The sequence below is a fragment of the Malurus melanocephalus genome, unplaced genomic scaffold, assembly GCF_030028575.1.
Source record: "Malurus melanocephalus ecotype Western Australia unplaced genomic scaffold, MMel_1.1 scaffold_79, whole genome shotgun sequence".
Lineage (NCBI taxonomy): Eukaryota > Metazoa > Chordata > Aves > Passeriformes > Maluridae > Malurus > Malurus melanocephalus.
In genome coordinates this window covers 2506850-2522975 of record NW_026623311.1, presented here as the reverse complement: position 1 = coordinate 2522975, position 16126 = coordinate 2506850, and the positions used below count along the sequence as shown (strand labels likewise).

Sequence of the window (16126 nt, the reverse complement as noted above, 5' to 3'; positions counted from 1 at the left end):
TATTTCTTCAATTGAAATCTAGCAAATTAGAAATGGAGTGGAAACAGTTATTGTTTGCATACAAGGTGATCAAGAATAACTGAATCCCTAGGAAAATAGAAATGTTTCTAAATATTTGCAGCTTCCATGCCTCAGCAAACACAATGGAGCAGATTTGTGGAGAACTTACTTTCCACATGAAGTAAGTGGACAAGTGAAAAATTACTAAGTGGTAGATATCTTCACCTGAGTGATGGTTAAACATCAGCTGGCTGTCACAGCCAGGAACAGGAAGAGCAGCAGAGAGATATGCTGAGCTGAAGTTCTGACTCTGACCACAACTAGGGTTGAAAGCAAGATTTAGATGTTGCACCTGTTATGCTGTATTCCTTTGGGAAAAGAGGTATTAAATTAAGATTAGATTACAATAAAATGTGTAAATTATACAGATTTATGAAACTTCAAAAGTATGACAGAAGAAACAGCTTATTTGGACCAAAGGTTTATTTTTAATGACACACCACTGAAAAACGTAAGTTACAGATGACTTTTTGATATCGGTTACATTATACATCTTACTTTAAAAGGTTCTGTGAAGGTATGCTGCATAAATACATATAGTGAAAATATATTGTGTTTATTTATTCTCAGATTAGTTCTGTTTATTTTTCAAAATGTATTCAGCCAATTAAATAAAAAAGTAGATTAGCATCATAACAGCTCCCCCTCCAGGTTATCTCATTGTAACTACTGCAGTTGGAAGAGGAGACAGCCATGCCTTTTGAAAATGATGTGATTCATCACCTAAGAATGAAAATTTCACATTACAAACACAGATACTGTATCAGGTTATGACAATGGAGCAGCTAGTTTTGCTCTGGAACAAAACCATTTCCTGTAATTTCAGACAGTGAAAGAGCAATGCATGTACTGGATGTTACTACACAGCCAAAGAACTACAGTGAAGTTGTGAAAATGCATATATAGCCATATGCACTTATATATACACATGTAAGTTCTTGTGTATATATATTATGCATGTCCAGAAATAATATTGAAAAACTTTGCAGTAGTTAATTATCTTTTAAACACAAGAAACTTAGAATAGTTTGACCTCATAACTACAGGATAATTAATTAAATCTTCTGCAGTGCAACTGAATACAATACACTTAGTGCAGAAAAGTTAAGGTTTTGGTATTGAGGAAGCTAATTTCAGATTTCATGGGAAAGGATCAAATACAGGATCACCACAGCTCTGACGAAGCACAAACAAACCTGTTGCCACATACTCATGAACAAATATGGACATTCCATTTTTATCCAATTTTTTCCCCATGTACAGCTTCAGAAATTACTGCTTAACTGTTTGCATTCATGCTCATTTTGATATATTTCAACAACCTTTGTCTGGCACCAGTATGTAAACCATTAACAGCTTAAACTACAAAAAGATGGACTCCTGTGTTTCAAAGTGGTTAAAAACCTATTGTCTGAGCTTCATACTACATTTATCTGCTGGGGAGAACTACTCCAGATGACGTGTGAAGTTCTCTGGGAAAAGTCCTTTATAACTATTTGCATCTCTGTACTGAAGCCATTCGGATTCCTTAATGCCAGTCAACCAGCCAGCCTCCTGCAATGAAAAAGACAGAGTCTCTTAATTTTCATGTCTCCCTCCCCTTCCTCGCTATGAGTTTCAGACCTTAAGATGTTTCAGAGCAACATGGCTAGAAGATTTTGTGATTTGGTGCTTGGGTCAAAAAGCAGCCTCTAAATTAGCATGGACCATTTTCTCTGCTCTGCCAGACAACAGTTTTGTGAGATCAAGTGACTGCAAGCGCATGGGCCTTTAGCCCATCTAACTCCTGGCTGAATTTAATATCATAGATAGGGGGGAAATAGTAATAGTTCTGAATTTTATTTTTTTTCCCCTGAGATATTTTTTTCTCTCATTCATGTATCACCAGTCAGAAAAAAGAATAGTTCTTGCCATCTCAGGAGTACCTATCTCTAGAAAATATGTAATTATTTTTCAAAAAACTCCTGGAAACCTAAACCAGAACTTGACAGGCAACATATCAACAAATCATCAAGCAGTCCAAGCAACCAAAAGAGAGATTTCTTATTGGAAAGTACTGGAAGTTCTCTTAAGTATGATAAATTCTACCTGGAATAAAGTAATTGTGGTATTTTTTAAAACGACCAATCTACTCTCATGTCACCAACTAAGAAACTCCATATCTTTTTCCTTTAAAGAAAATGAACTGGAGTAAAGCCATGACAAACTAGTAAAGCCATGCAAATTAGAAATTAGAATTTCTAATGCTGCTGTATTATTATTGCACAAACAGTACACATACAAACAGAATAGCTTGAACAGATCATCACATACAACATCAAGTCACAATTGTGGGGTGGCTGCATGTGCTGCTGTCTGCACCATTAAAGCAAATCCAGCTTATCTATGACATTGGCTGGGTACATATAATTGGGGATATGTTTTTGAAGCATACGGAATATCAGAGAGATAGAGCATGCAGCTCTCTAGCATAGGCAGCATAGATTGTAGAAAGGAATACACAGTTTTACTGGATAAAAACTTCAGTGCAAGACTAATGAAAAAAAAAAACCACTGGTGGGGACTTGTTTGTTCAAATGGAGAATACAGGTTGACATTAGCAGGTCTATTTGGATTACAGCTTTAGAGAGGTCAATTTTGAAGAAGAATATAGAATAACAAAGATAAGCCTTTATATAAATCAACAAAGTACCTGGCAAAAGACAAAAGTATTGAGCTTTACAGTGATGCCAAACATGAAGGGCAAATATGTAATGAGCAAAAAAGATATGAACAGAATGGCTTTAGAAACATGAATACATAAACGTTTATTTTCTCCATCACTGCAGACAATTTACTTCAATTAATGCTAATACACATTTCAATGCACACCAGAAGAATTATACTTCATGGATTCACCAAGTATTTAACACCTAATATCCCAGCAAATCAGAGAGCATATTTTGCTATCCTTAGAGCCGAGTCCTATTCTGCAAACACAGATAATGAGATCAATTGAACTGCCCATGAGGTAAGACAGCATAATTTGAGGAGGAATAATAGATTTAATCCCTCTAAAAAAAGTTATGTGCCTGCTGTAATATAAATATTTTCTTCTGAATTAAGTAAAAAAAAAATTCACAAAAGACAAGTATTCATACCTTGAATTAAAAGAAAGCTCAGCTGAGATGATTGATAATAACCTACCTTTGAACAGCATCAATCAGCCAAACAACTTCAAACACAGTCCTCAGGACTCATATGTGCTTAGGGCATTAGTATTTGTGCCTATTTTAAGAAATATTCTTCATTCAGAGCAGTGTTCTTAGACACCTGATCAGGCAGGATTCAGTCTCAACCCCCAAATAAATTTGGATACTTTTCACCCAAACTGCAGGTACTAACAAATGCCCATGTTGGGGCTGGTACTAATAGCGTACAGTAGAGTCTTCTCTTTTAAAACAGGGTCCATCACTACACTTCACTATAATTCAGTTTAACATGTGGAATACAATTGTTTAAAAGTTCACCTGAAATGCAATGGTAAAAGAAAATAAGATGCCTTAAATGAAATTAAACTGTTGTTTAATTCAGGTTCAGGCTTCCAAGAGGCAAAGTTATCAGAGGCACCTAACACAGGGCAGCATCTCCATACCTTTAGGCTATAAGACAGCAACATTTTGTATGCATTGTCAGTGCTCTCTGTGGGTGAATTTCTACAAATCCACATGTAAAAACTCTGAACATTTAGGGAGCACATAATCAATTCTACTGCAGTGCTAAGACAAGATGATATAGAACAATGAAACACAGAGTTTGTAGATCATCCTCTGCATTAAGTATTTGTGTACCTGTGTTAGTACAAAATCCACTACAAATCCAGCACAAAAAAAAGCCCTTGAAAATATGCTGAGGTCAGATCCTGCTAATAACATGTATCTGTGACTTCAGGTGTAGTCAACCATGCCATTTAGTCTCAAATGACACTAGGTACAAAGGCATAAGTAAAATCTGTGTTTTCTTACAGTAATAACATTTTGAATGCACATTCCCATTAACTATGATTGTGAGAAAAAAAGCTGAGACAAACAAAAACATCAACAAAAGCAAGAACCACATGTTTTTACCTGATCAGCTGTGGTCTCAGAGGGAATCACTAGTACAATATCTCCTCGTTTTAAATTAAGCTCATCACTGTTAGCTGCCTCAAAATCATGTAGAACTTCAACCTGAAGAAAATAACACCACACATATAGATGTGATCTAAAGAAGACATTTTCTCAACAAAATTATCTGCTAAATCATGACTAAAAATCACCCACCTTTATGCAAACATATGGCTATAGACAGTTAAATTCAAATTATTATAGAATCATCAAATGCAAATGGGTTGTAATGGACCTTAAAGACCATCTAGTCCCTACCTCCCCTGCCATAGGCAGGGACACCTTCCCTACACCAGGTTGCTCAAGGCTTTATCATACCTGGCTTTGAACACTGTCAGGGCTGGGGAATCTACAACCTCCCTGGGCAACCTGCTTAGTGTCTCACCACCCTCACAGTAAAAATTTCTTCCTAATATCTAATCCAGATTTCCCCTCTTTCAATTTGTTCTCATTATTCCTTGTCCTATCACTACAGCTCCTGATGGACAGTCCCTCTCGTCCCTGTAGGTCCCCTTCAGATACTGGAAGGTTGCTATGACGTCTCCATGCAATCTTCTCCAGGCTGAACAGCCTTTCTCAGCCTGTGTTCATAGAAGAGATGTTCCAGTCCTCTTACCAACTTTGTGGCCCACTTCTGGATTTGCTCCAACAGTTCCACATCTTTCTTATGTGGGGGACACCAGAACTGTATGCAGCATTCCAGATAGGCTCTCACAAGACCAGACTACAGGAATAGAATCACCTTGTTCGATCTGACATAAATTGATAATAAAGGCATTGATTCATATCAGTTTTTTTAATGCATTTCCTTAGAAGCAAGAACAACTAAACTAAATCTTCTGAGACTATCAAGGGAAACTGAAGATCCTTTCCCAAGATCACAAGATCTCAAGGACAGATGATACTGCAACATCCCAGAAGTTTTGCCTCTTGGACAAGGCCTACCACCATCATGCCTCTTGTGTAAGGAGCTTCCTTTCATTCCCCATTATTATCAAGAGAACTGAGAAAGGGGTAGTAGGATTTAGCAAATAAAGTTGAGAAAGACTCTCAGGAACTTCAGATTCTCTCATTTTCTCGTGGCTACTGTTGTGTTATTCTTCTTATGAACATTGATAAAAATTTGAGTCAGTCAAATACAGTACTCACTGCAACAGGTGATCAAAGAGGTGAGTAATGGGAGCCCTACTTAATGCTTGCCCTGGAAGGAACTCCCACTTACTAGCAGATGGGTATACCAAAAGTATCTGCCTTTCAAAGGGGTGATTATTGGGGCTGATCCATTGGCTAGATCAGCATGTCATTGTGAACATTCCATTTTAAGTAAATGGTTTTATCTCCTTAAAAGATAGCTATTCTAATTTTCTCAAAGCACAATCATTTCCTAACTCTGCAATTATGAAAGAAAGTGGCATTGAAAACCAGATGGCAAACATGTATTCAACTTCTCCTTCTCTATGTCTGACCCTAGAGTATGTGATGAAAAATAAAAGTTGAACTATGTCATCATGTCTGAGTTGAATGATACTGTTTACCCTCAACCTACTGTTATTCACAAAGTTTGCAGAAAATATTGAGCAATGACAATAGATGAAAAAGTATGGCATACTTAGAGAGTGCTCTGGGACTAATTAGTCTGAATTATGCAAATTTTAATAGGAAGCATGTAAAGTTCATCCATCCTCAAGGAGCTTTTCTGCTGCTCAGTGATTCTGAAGTGTAAAGTATTATCCAAGAATCTTGTGAACCAGGAAACCCTGGGGGTTTTGCCAGCCAAGGAAAGAATTTATCTTATGCCTCATTAAACTTTTCAGTTTGATTATTCTAACAGTTTATATTATTACTAAAATTACTGAATGACATTTTGACTTCATTATCATGATTTGTAGCCATGAGTTTCAATAGAATCAATACTTCCACTATACATTTTCTGGCCAGAAAAACGCTATTTTTAAAATGATCATAGAATCATAGAATGTTTTGGGTTTGGAAGGGACCCTGAAGATCAAATATATTGTTAGCATATCAGATACATCATTAGCATATACCAACAGCATTCCTGATTAACTTTGTGGCAGTGCAGTTTTATTCAATATACTAATTTTCAGCAGTCATTTGGTGAGATTAACAGGTTCTTATACTTCAGTGAATCTTAGAGCTACATGATGTGATGCATGGCAACAAGCATGCAGAAAACTTCTCAAACATCATTTATGAAGCAACAACACAATATTAGAGCTGTGGCTGCATGTATCTGTGTGTACATGTGGCTGATAAACTAAGAATCCTTTGGCCTCAAGAAATCATGACACTACCTATGCAGACAACACATTTCCACAGAAGACAGGGATATCYAAAAGAATGAAGAAGCAGACCTTATAGAGAAAACCAGGTGGCATTGCTGAAGCTGCATCTTCTGCTGGAACAGGCTGATCCTGAGAAAGCATAGCCTGGATTTCTTCAGCAGGTTTCTGATCATTTCCAACTTGGGAAGTTTCACTGGGGGAAGTGTCAATGACCTGAGCGCCCATCTCTGCTGCAGCATCTTTGGACTCATTCACGATGATTTCTTCTYCCTCCTCCTCATTGTTTGATGCTGGCTCTGTTATTACTGAAGGGATGCTGCTGACCTTTTCCTGGGGAGAAAGACCCCAAAAACCAACAACCCCCGCCCCCCGAAAAGAAATGCAAAACTATTTAGTACTTTATTTCAAACAGGAAAACACTATCGTTCATTGCGTAGGGCATATATGGGGATGAGAAATTATTTTTTCTCCATCATGAATTCTTAAGACAGAAAACAGTATTTGTCCCAGAATGACAAGGAGTAATCCCTTCCCTGTTATCGCTGCTCCCCTTAGTCCTCCTAAACCTACTTTACTTATTATTGAACTAAATAATAAAAATTCTCTGTAGGTAGCTTGGGCTTCATTTTCAGTGCTCCTGGAAATTAACAGACCTTTTTCCTTCACTCTGCTCTTTAGTTTCAGCAGGTTTGAGTGAAGCCACTGGTTCCAGTAGTCACCATACTGTTTTTATTTGGAAATTCAAGTCAGCAGGATAATAGTGATAGAAAGGTGAAGAAAGAAGGAAATATGACCTATTTCTTTACTGATTGAAGGGATTTCTCCCAATTTACAGCAATGTAACTGGGAACAGAGAAAGAAAAAAAGCTAYGTAGCATCTGACCAATAATGAAGCCCAGTAAAAAAAAGCATTTAATGAAACTTGTTGGAGCATCCAACCTGAAAAAAACATGTTCACTGATCTGCTGCCAGACCATCTGAAGAAACAGAATATGCAATGACAACAGGTGGCAATGGGCTGCCCGGCTCTAGTAGGTGTTTGCTAGCTTCTCAGAGGTTGCAGAGGAAAAGGCAGCAGGTGAGATACAGATACATAGCTTAACCACCTGTGTTGGTTTTGCCTGGCCTGGTTTTTGGTAGCGGGGGGGGGGGGCAAAGATGGCTCATGTAAGAAGCTTCTGGAAGCTTCCACCATGTCCAGCAGAGCTAATCCCTGATGGCTCTGAAGATGATGGACATGCTGCTGGCCAAGCCTGGGCCAATTAGAGAGGTTGGTTATGCCTCTGTGATGACATATTTAAGAAGAAATCAAAGCAAAAGGGGCACACAGTTTTTTTCCTAGCCAGAGAAGGAGGAGAAGGTGAGAATATGCGAGGAATAAAATGGAGACAACACAGGCAGCGGAGAAGGAGGAGGTGCTCCAGGCACTGGAACTGAATTTCCTCTGCAGGTCATGGTGATGACCATGGTGGAGCAGGCTGTTCACCTGCAGCTCATGCGGTCCACAGGGGATGCAGAAATCCACTTGTAGCCCATGGGGGAGGTGCCCACACAGGAGTGAGTCAATACCTGGARRAGGCTGTGGTCCAGTGGGATACCCAGTGGAGAGATGGAGTCCCTGCTTCCAGGCTGCAGCAGTGTGTCCTTGGAGTACAGCACATTGTGGACAAGTGACCCACACCACAGCAGTTTTGGGAGGACTGTCTGCCCATGGGAAGAGCTCACATTGCAGCAGATTTGGGATGACTGCTGCTTGTGAGATTTGGGCCACACTGGAGGAGTTCAAGGAGAACTTCTCCCTCCCACGGGAGGGACCCCACGGTGCAGCAGAGGAAGGACTCCTCTCCCCGAGTAATGGAAGAAGATCCCAGAACAAGGTGACTAAAACTGTCACAGCCTGCTCCTTGCACTGTTGGTGAGAAGGAGGGAAGGGATTTGGGGGGAAGAATGGTGTCTTTAAGACTTTATTTTACTTCTCATGATCTTCCTCTGTCTCTGTTAGTAATAAATTCACTTTGTAACTTCAAGTTGAGCCTGTTTTGCCCTTTTGGAATGTTTCCTCCTGGTTCCTTATCTCAACTCATAAACCCTTTGTTAATTTTTTTTCCTCTCCTCTGCCCAGCTGTGGCAAGGGAGAGTGGAGTGGGTAGCTGTTGTGGGTGCCTGGCATCCAGCCAGGGCCAAACCACAACACTACCATGACTTACATGAAACAAAGTAATGCAATGGATAGGACATGGTGCCAGGATATAAGCAAAATTCTAATCCTTTCTTAGCCTGTTTCTCTTATGTGATAAATGTCATCTCCCCAGAGGGACACAGAAAGACAACAGTGAGGGGCAGCCCAAACAATGTGCTGTCCATGCTTCTCCCAGGGCCATCATAGGGCCACTAAGTCCCATTTCCATAAGCCTAAGGGAGCACAGAGGCACAAAGGCACAACTCAAAGTAAGGATACCCTGTGTGAGGTCTTCCTCTGGCTATCCCAAGAGAATATCAGCCTGTATTGGTTGACCTAGGGGCACAGAGCTGCAGTAGTCTTGTGTCTCTCAGGCTGCTGAATCTGTCCCAATTCCTCTAAGACACTCTCCATGCACTGACATGAGTTACCTGAGACGCATCAGCCTCTTTTTCTTCTCCCTGAGGTTTGTCACTTTCAGCAACATCCTCCTGCTTAGTAGCAGCAGCTCCTGCTGCCACAGCCGTACTGTCTTCTGATGCCGCACCAGCAGGAACCACCTAAAAACAGCAGACGGGAAAGACCTTTCAATGTACAAGTTACAGATACTTGCTGGAGAGAACGTGGACCAGCCTCTGCTCTGTGACTGCCCTGTGTGATGCTGACCTATGGTCTTGAGTTCACTCGTGTTCCTCCAGATTTATGGAGAAGAGCAGCACAGAGGATAAGCTTGTTCAGAGAAGCTGATTAACAGGTGGGAGAGAGACATTTCTGAAACCTCACCAGGCAACACTTAGCAGAGTCCTGAGGTGTTTCTAGTGGAGTAATTGTTTGTCAAAGCTGTTTTTCTTCTCTTGTCTCCCAGCTGTATTGTGGGAGAAATTTACCATTGGTTTCTGCTGAGGAGGAGGAGCTTGCAAACTGTGCAGGGGTCCACAAGACCTTTCCAATGAAATCTGTTCTTGGGAAGAGGTTCCAAGCCTTCTCCAGCTAGTCACCTACCTCTAGACTTTGGCTAGTTTCAAAAATCTTGTAATCTTAATTACATATTCCTTTCTCAAAGAGAGACTTATTAATCAGGCCATGTCAGAAATATATTCTACAGCTGGATAAATATCAGAAAAAAATAAAACCACAAAGATTATAGTTATGTCAGTAAAAAAAGATACATAAAAGCCTATTCCATCTGGCTATGACTGAACCATTTCTGATCCGTCTGTGTTGAGAAATAAGTGCATGATTTATTCCAGTTCTTGAAAGGTGGATAGAAAAGTACCTGCCTAGTAGTAGATCAATGTTTAATCCTTCATGCAGCATAAACTGTTACTTGTTCTTGTTCTTGTTATCTACCTGTAACAAAATTGTTATTGTCTCTTTAAGACCCGGCAGCCAGGACTAACTGGGGTGGGACACTGTCGGGGACACTATTAAGTCTGCTAAAAGAGACAGTTCCCACCCTTTCGCTGCATGGTTTTTGTTTCACTGGCTGCTTAGCCTTTGCTTAAGCAGAGGCTTCTGTCTTTCTGGTTCTCTTTTCATATTTTTGACTTTTTTTTTTCTTTGTCTTAGAGAGACTGCAGTTAGAGGCTTTGAGCTGCCTTGGGATGAATTCTGCAGGTGCCTGTCTGCCGTCAGGGTGGAGCAGCCCCAGCTCTGGCCCAGGTCGTTGCCAGCCACGAGTGGCCCCAGCCCAGCTGCTTTGCCTGGCCCTGCCTGCCCTGCTGTCCCCTGATGTGAGGAGGGCACTGAGCCCAGGTGGGCCCTTCAGGTCTTCTTCATCTTCCGCTGGAACTACCCTGTGAGCTCCTGCCTTCTGGGAGTGATCTGATGCCATCTTGTCCCTTTGTTTTTCCAATGCAGCTGCCCCTGTCAGGCACTATCTCAGGAAAGGGTATTTGCTGGCATTTTCGGTCTCTCTTTTGTTCTCATGACTTTGTAAGATTTAGCTATTTTGTATGTAGCAATTATTTACTGTTAGCTTTTGCCTTCTTCTGTTTCATTTATTAGCTATTTTTTCCCTTAGATCTTCTTATATTCATTCCTTAGTGGCAGAAAGGGATTGGTTGAAGCTATAAAAGGAAACAACTCATTCCAGAGTTCTTGTCTTGTTCCAAGACACTTGCAACACCACCGAAACATTTGTATTGCAATATACTGCATACAGTAGCATACTGGGTATATATTTACAATGGATTAATCTTAAGGTTTGAAAAGTGGAAGCTAAATGACAAAACTCATTGTTTTAACCTAATTAACTTCAAGACAGAATTTTTACCTTACAATAGATAGCTCCAGGATAAAGAAAAAACACTGAAGGAAAACTGTTAAAGGTACCAATGTCAAGCCACAGTTAGCAAAAATGTCTCTGACCTCCAGTGAACAGTCTGATGCTCTATGTTTCCTCAGTTTGATCTTTCCCCCATGGATGAGGCTAATTCCACTACCTGGATTCAGTAACTGTTCAAGGGCACTCTTCAGCCATTGTTTTTTAGCAACATTAAATATTCATAACTACTCCTATTTGCTATTAATTGATGTGATAAAGAAATCCTCCTGGAATCCTTGAAGACAGAAAATATTATATGGATTTGTAGAAATTGAAACTGCTGCTGCTGAAGGATGGATGTTCTATTGCAAAAAAAAAAGTAACATCACTAGAGAAGGTCAGATGTTGACATTTTCTCCTATAAAACACCCAAGTCTGCCACTCACAGTATTACCAATTTTAGTGGTCTTGACCCAAGAACATATACAAAGAAATGATGAATGTAAAAGTCCTGGAAGAGGCTAGTAGATAAGAGTGGGAATAGAGTACGTATCAGATTGATTTCACACCATGCATTTCTAACAGGATGCTGCAGGAATTGATCTTGCTGTCTGTTGTGATTAGGATAAACAACTTCTTTTCTATTGATTGGATTTGTATAGCCCATTTTATTTCATTACGGAGAATAGTAATTTACGTGAATCAGCTCGCAGATGGCCCACAGTGAAAGGGCAAATGCTCTCACAGCCTGCAGTCATGAGTCATTAAATGTATCCAACAGCTCACAATTGCACAATCATTTGTTCCTGTGTCTTAAGAGTACAAAACCAATAAAAGCTAGATGATTTAAAAAAGCTTTTATAAAAAGGGATGTGAGGTAGCATAGAATGAACCTTTCTGTGAGCCTCAAATATTTGATTAGTACAGAAGACAGAAAAGAAAGCAGGAGGTTGAATTCATACCAAACAATGCTGAACCACACCCTTGCAGATACAGCTACTATTACCTCACTTCATACTGAAAAACCAATCCTACGAATCTCTTTTATACAGGTAATTACTAACATTAGGCAATCTAATTAATCTAAATTAGCTATCTCTAGCAGAATTATTGAAATTTGGACAGCTGTCCCATTACACTAAGCCCACAGGGGAGAAAGAAAGGATCATCCAGTATAATGAGGGGTATGATAGAACCACTCAGCTGTTTTAATTGCACAGACATGAATTCTTCTTTAGCCAGGATGCAGCCAATCCATACAGTTGTACTCTCATTAACATTGCTGTCAGCTCAACACAATGCCACAGATTCAGCAGTAGTGATAACAAGCCCAGGAAAATGAGAAGAAGGGGTACAAAGCCTGCCACTGGGATCTGCCAGAGGAGCTCTCAGAGCTACACTGGTCTACCAGAGCTGAAGCTCTTGCCCCATGGATGGATTTAGAACAGGAATGGGTAATTTTTATGACAGTTGGTTACAATCACAGCTAAACTAGCTAATGTCAAGAGAAACCAATCACCTTGCTTTAGGCAATGCATCCATTGCAAAGTCGTGAAGATTCTCAGGTAATAGTGAAAAATTTGTTATGCAACTTATACAGTATCAAAGGGACCACCTTCCACTGATAGTCAAATATGAGCTTAGCAAATAATCTGATCTATTATGGCAGCTGTTCTGCATGCAGTAATACTGTTTTAAATAGGTATTTTAAACAGAACACAAGGGCAAATTCACTCTCAGAACAGAGACCTCAACTTTATAAGAACAAGTAGTATTAGAATAAAGGAGAAAGATTTCAAAGACTTAGCCTTTGGTGCTAGCACAACAGTGAGACATTCTTGCGTGTTTCTTCTTGAAGCAGACTTGTTGGGAGTGACAAGGCAGTGCCAGAGGAACAACACAACACTCTTGCACTGTGTCAACACCAAGCTGCCACTTGTTCTGCCACTCCCACTCTGGACTTTCTTCCCATGCAATTCCACTGGTTTCCATTAGGATGTGGCAGCGCTGATGAGGAATACAGCAGGAGTACACCAGTGAGTCTCAAATTCATTTCCAAGTGATGCTGACATGCCCTACAGCCACAGATATATCCTTGGCTCTAGCAGACCTAATGCTGTTTTACAGCAGGAGAATGAACCTAAGCTTGGACAGCTGAACGTAGCACGTTCTGAAAACAATTCATTACCTTTTTGTATATATCTGTATGTATCTATGTATTTGTATATATATGTTTTATATATGGCATTAAAATGAGTAAGAACAAAAGAGCAGGTTGAACCTTGAGATACAAATCCTGAGTGATTAATAAGTAGAAGTTATTTCCCAGTCCCTGCTTTCATCCCTGAGTTTAATATGCAGCCAATCCTCTTGTGTTGCCCCCATTTGAACACACTATAGTTTCACGTTAGTATACAAAGATTCAGAGTAAGTACTTTTACCATCCCTGAAGAAATGAAAGCAAAATGCAATCATTCAAATCGACATATGCACAGTTTAAAGTATGTCGCTGAGCTTTTAATTTGCTTCATAATTTGATATTAACTGTATCTAACTTGCTGCCATATTGCACTTTAGCAAACCAACTCATGATTATTTTCAAGTATCTCTTTCAGCTCAGGGCATATTGTGCTAGTAAAAAGAAATGATTAACCACAGGACTTTTAATTTTCTTTTTATAAAGAAGTTTACAGAAAGGCTAGACAAATAAATATATGGAAATTGTAAAAGCTACTGGGAATCTATGCAATATATTTCCAAATATCAGTAGAAAGAGCATTATACCTCCTTTAGCCATTGAACTGCTTTGTGTGCTGCCCTGAGATACTTATCACTCTATACTGTTCCAACAGGCAGTTTCTAAGATAAATCTTGCCATGGATGACAGGTGATCTGTTAGAATATATGCCACAGATATATTTGTGCAGTGTTAGACTTTAATACCAGGTCACAGTCACATTGTACTGGCTGGCCAACTGATGACATACAAATGACAATTTTTTTTGTCATGATCTCTTGAAGATATTAAAGCACAACCATACTCGTGAGTCTATTCATATGTACCTCGCTTTCCTTCTCAGCAACTCCAGTTGTCTTCTTATCCCCTGCCTCGACACTTTCCTGTATAAAAATTAAATATGGTCATCACCTTACTCATGCTGAGGCAGTGGCTGCAGAGAAATCAATATTAATCAAGCTAACAGAAGCATGCCATGTATGGGACACAATGAAATGAATGGCTAAATGAGCTGCTATATATTAGCAAGCAGGAATATACTGCCAAGTACAATCTGAAATAGAAGTAGTTACATGCTAAACAAATAAAGCCTTTACATCATCATCACACTGTAAGTATTAAGGATAGTAATTTTATTTACTTTTAATATCAGTATTCTCGTAACAGCACCCGCTTTGAAGAATTGTTTAGTAAGCAACCTTGCCGTTCCCACCAAGCTCAAATTTCTCCTGCCCATCCCTTGAACTGTTTCCATTATCACCTGCTGTAGCTCCTGTAATGCACAGGGCCTCAGTGTAAACTTTATAAAATACTTCTTCCACTCATGTTGGACTGCAACTCATTTAAAGGGGCTGTTCAAAACAGGTGGGCTACAAAGTAAATTTTTTTTCAGAATCACCTTACTTTAGGTCCATATCCAATGGAACATGCAGTGGCACAAGCAGCAGTCTGACATTACATAAGTTAGACATCAGTGGTTTTCCAAAACTAACACCCATTTAGGTGTTCAAAGGATTGAATGCCTTAAATACAAGCTCCTCCCAAATAGTACTTGTTACCTGTTACATGTTACCAGCACTAGGTCCTTTTCTACAGAAGGTCAACATTCAAACTCACTAAAACCGGAAGTGCTTTTTTAGCTGTTCAGGTCTGACTCTGCAGACACAGCTAAAGATGCTCTGCAAAGCAAAACCAAGTTAAAGCCCCATTATGGAAATCAATTTTGCTAATAAATTTTGACAGAGCTTGGTCAGATGTTTCTGAAGAGCTATAAGGGTGAAGAGAAGCTATGGAAACCAACCTGGGGGCATGGTATTATATTGGTCTGTCTGCTTTGTCAATCCGAAATGTGGAAACCTCACATACTCAGGCTCCAGCTGCCTGCCTTCATACACACACAGCTGTCACACAAAAATTCCTTAAAGTTTCAGCTGAAATGGATGCATGTTTCTTTTTTAATAAAAGGATGCTGAGTTACATCTAAACTTCATGTCACTCATTTTTTTTTTCTACTCTAATCTTCACATATTGCTTGCAGCCACTCATAAGCCCCAAACATGACCAGATGCCAGGACAAGGCAGTTGCTGATAGTAGTGTTGCCATAGAAACCTCTTACAGCTGTATCCCTGTTAAAACTACAGTGCTATATAACCTTTTTAAAAATGATTAATTCCTTTTTTTTTTTTTTGAAGTTGCCAAGTCTCTGTTATGTCATCTTCAGTTTTATAGTAAGTTTGAGGAGATTGCAGAGGGTCATAAATAGGAAAAAACCCCAAATATCAACAGCATAATATAAATATTTAATACTGTAGTGATGCATGCATGCACATAGCCGCCCAGAAAAATATCTTTTTTTTTTTTTTTTTTTTTTTTCTGTAGAACAGAGATGTACTGTTGCCCATAACAACCTTATATACAACTGCAAGTCAGTACACAGATGACTTCCCTACTTGTACTATTAAAGAGTGCTGAATTTTGGCCAGCAGCTGTATATACAATTTGCCTTCAGAAATTATTATAATCTTGCATTTCTAAGTCAGGAACGTGTCAGCGTTTTCCATTTTCTTAATAATTCCCTGGCAATATTCTCTGGTAAGAATCCCATCTGCCCAGCTTCAGCTATCTTTGCAGAAGGATCTAATACATATATATATATATATATACACACATTTAAAAATGAGAACTGTGTACCAGGTTAACTGAAAGCACAGTTTTGGCTGCAAAAGTGAAAATAAGAAGAGATTCTCTTGCCTTCCAAAGTTTGGGCTTTTCCAAAGCTAATTTGATTMGTCAATTTAGTAGCATTTTGATTTTCTGATTAGGAGTTGAGATTTGATTGGGAGTTCGAATTTTGTGGATAGTGGAGTTTGAGAAGAGAGGCATGACAGCATGAACCGTACAATTGTTACAGCATGAAAGCCTAGTAAAAAAAA

At 39.3% G+C, this 16126-nt stretch overlaps 1 protein-coding gene across 3 annotated transcripts in view; it reads right to left on the bottom strand.

Moving 5' to 3' along the window:
• Nucleotides 1–442: 442 nt before the first annotated feature.
• The window catches only part of AMPH (amphiphysin), a 124404-nt gene continuing 108720 nt past the window's right edge, over nt 443–16126 (bottom strand). For 2 of the 3 annotated variants that reach the window (XM_057367483.1, XM_057367484.1), the window contains 5 exons: nt 14020–14076; nt 9122–9250; nt 6581–6841; nt 4167–4268; nt 443–1614 (listed from right to left, as the gene is read on the bottom strand). In XM_057367483.1, the coding sequence (XP_057223466.1) occupies nt 1507–1614; nt 4167–4268; nt 6581–6841; nt 9122–9250; nt 14020–14076 (657 nt within the window). In that variant the 3' untranslated portion in view covers nt 443–1506. The remainder of the gene's footprint in view (nt 1615–4166; nt 4269–6580; nt 6842–9121; nt 9251–14019; nt 14077–16126) is intronic. The other variant, XM_057367485.1, reaches the window with a different exon arrangement.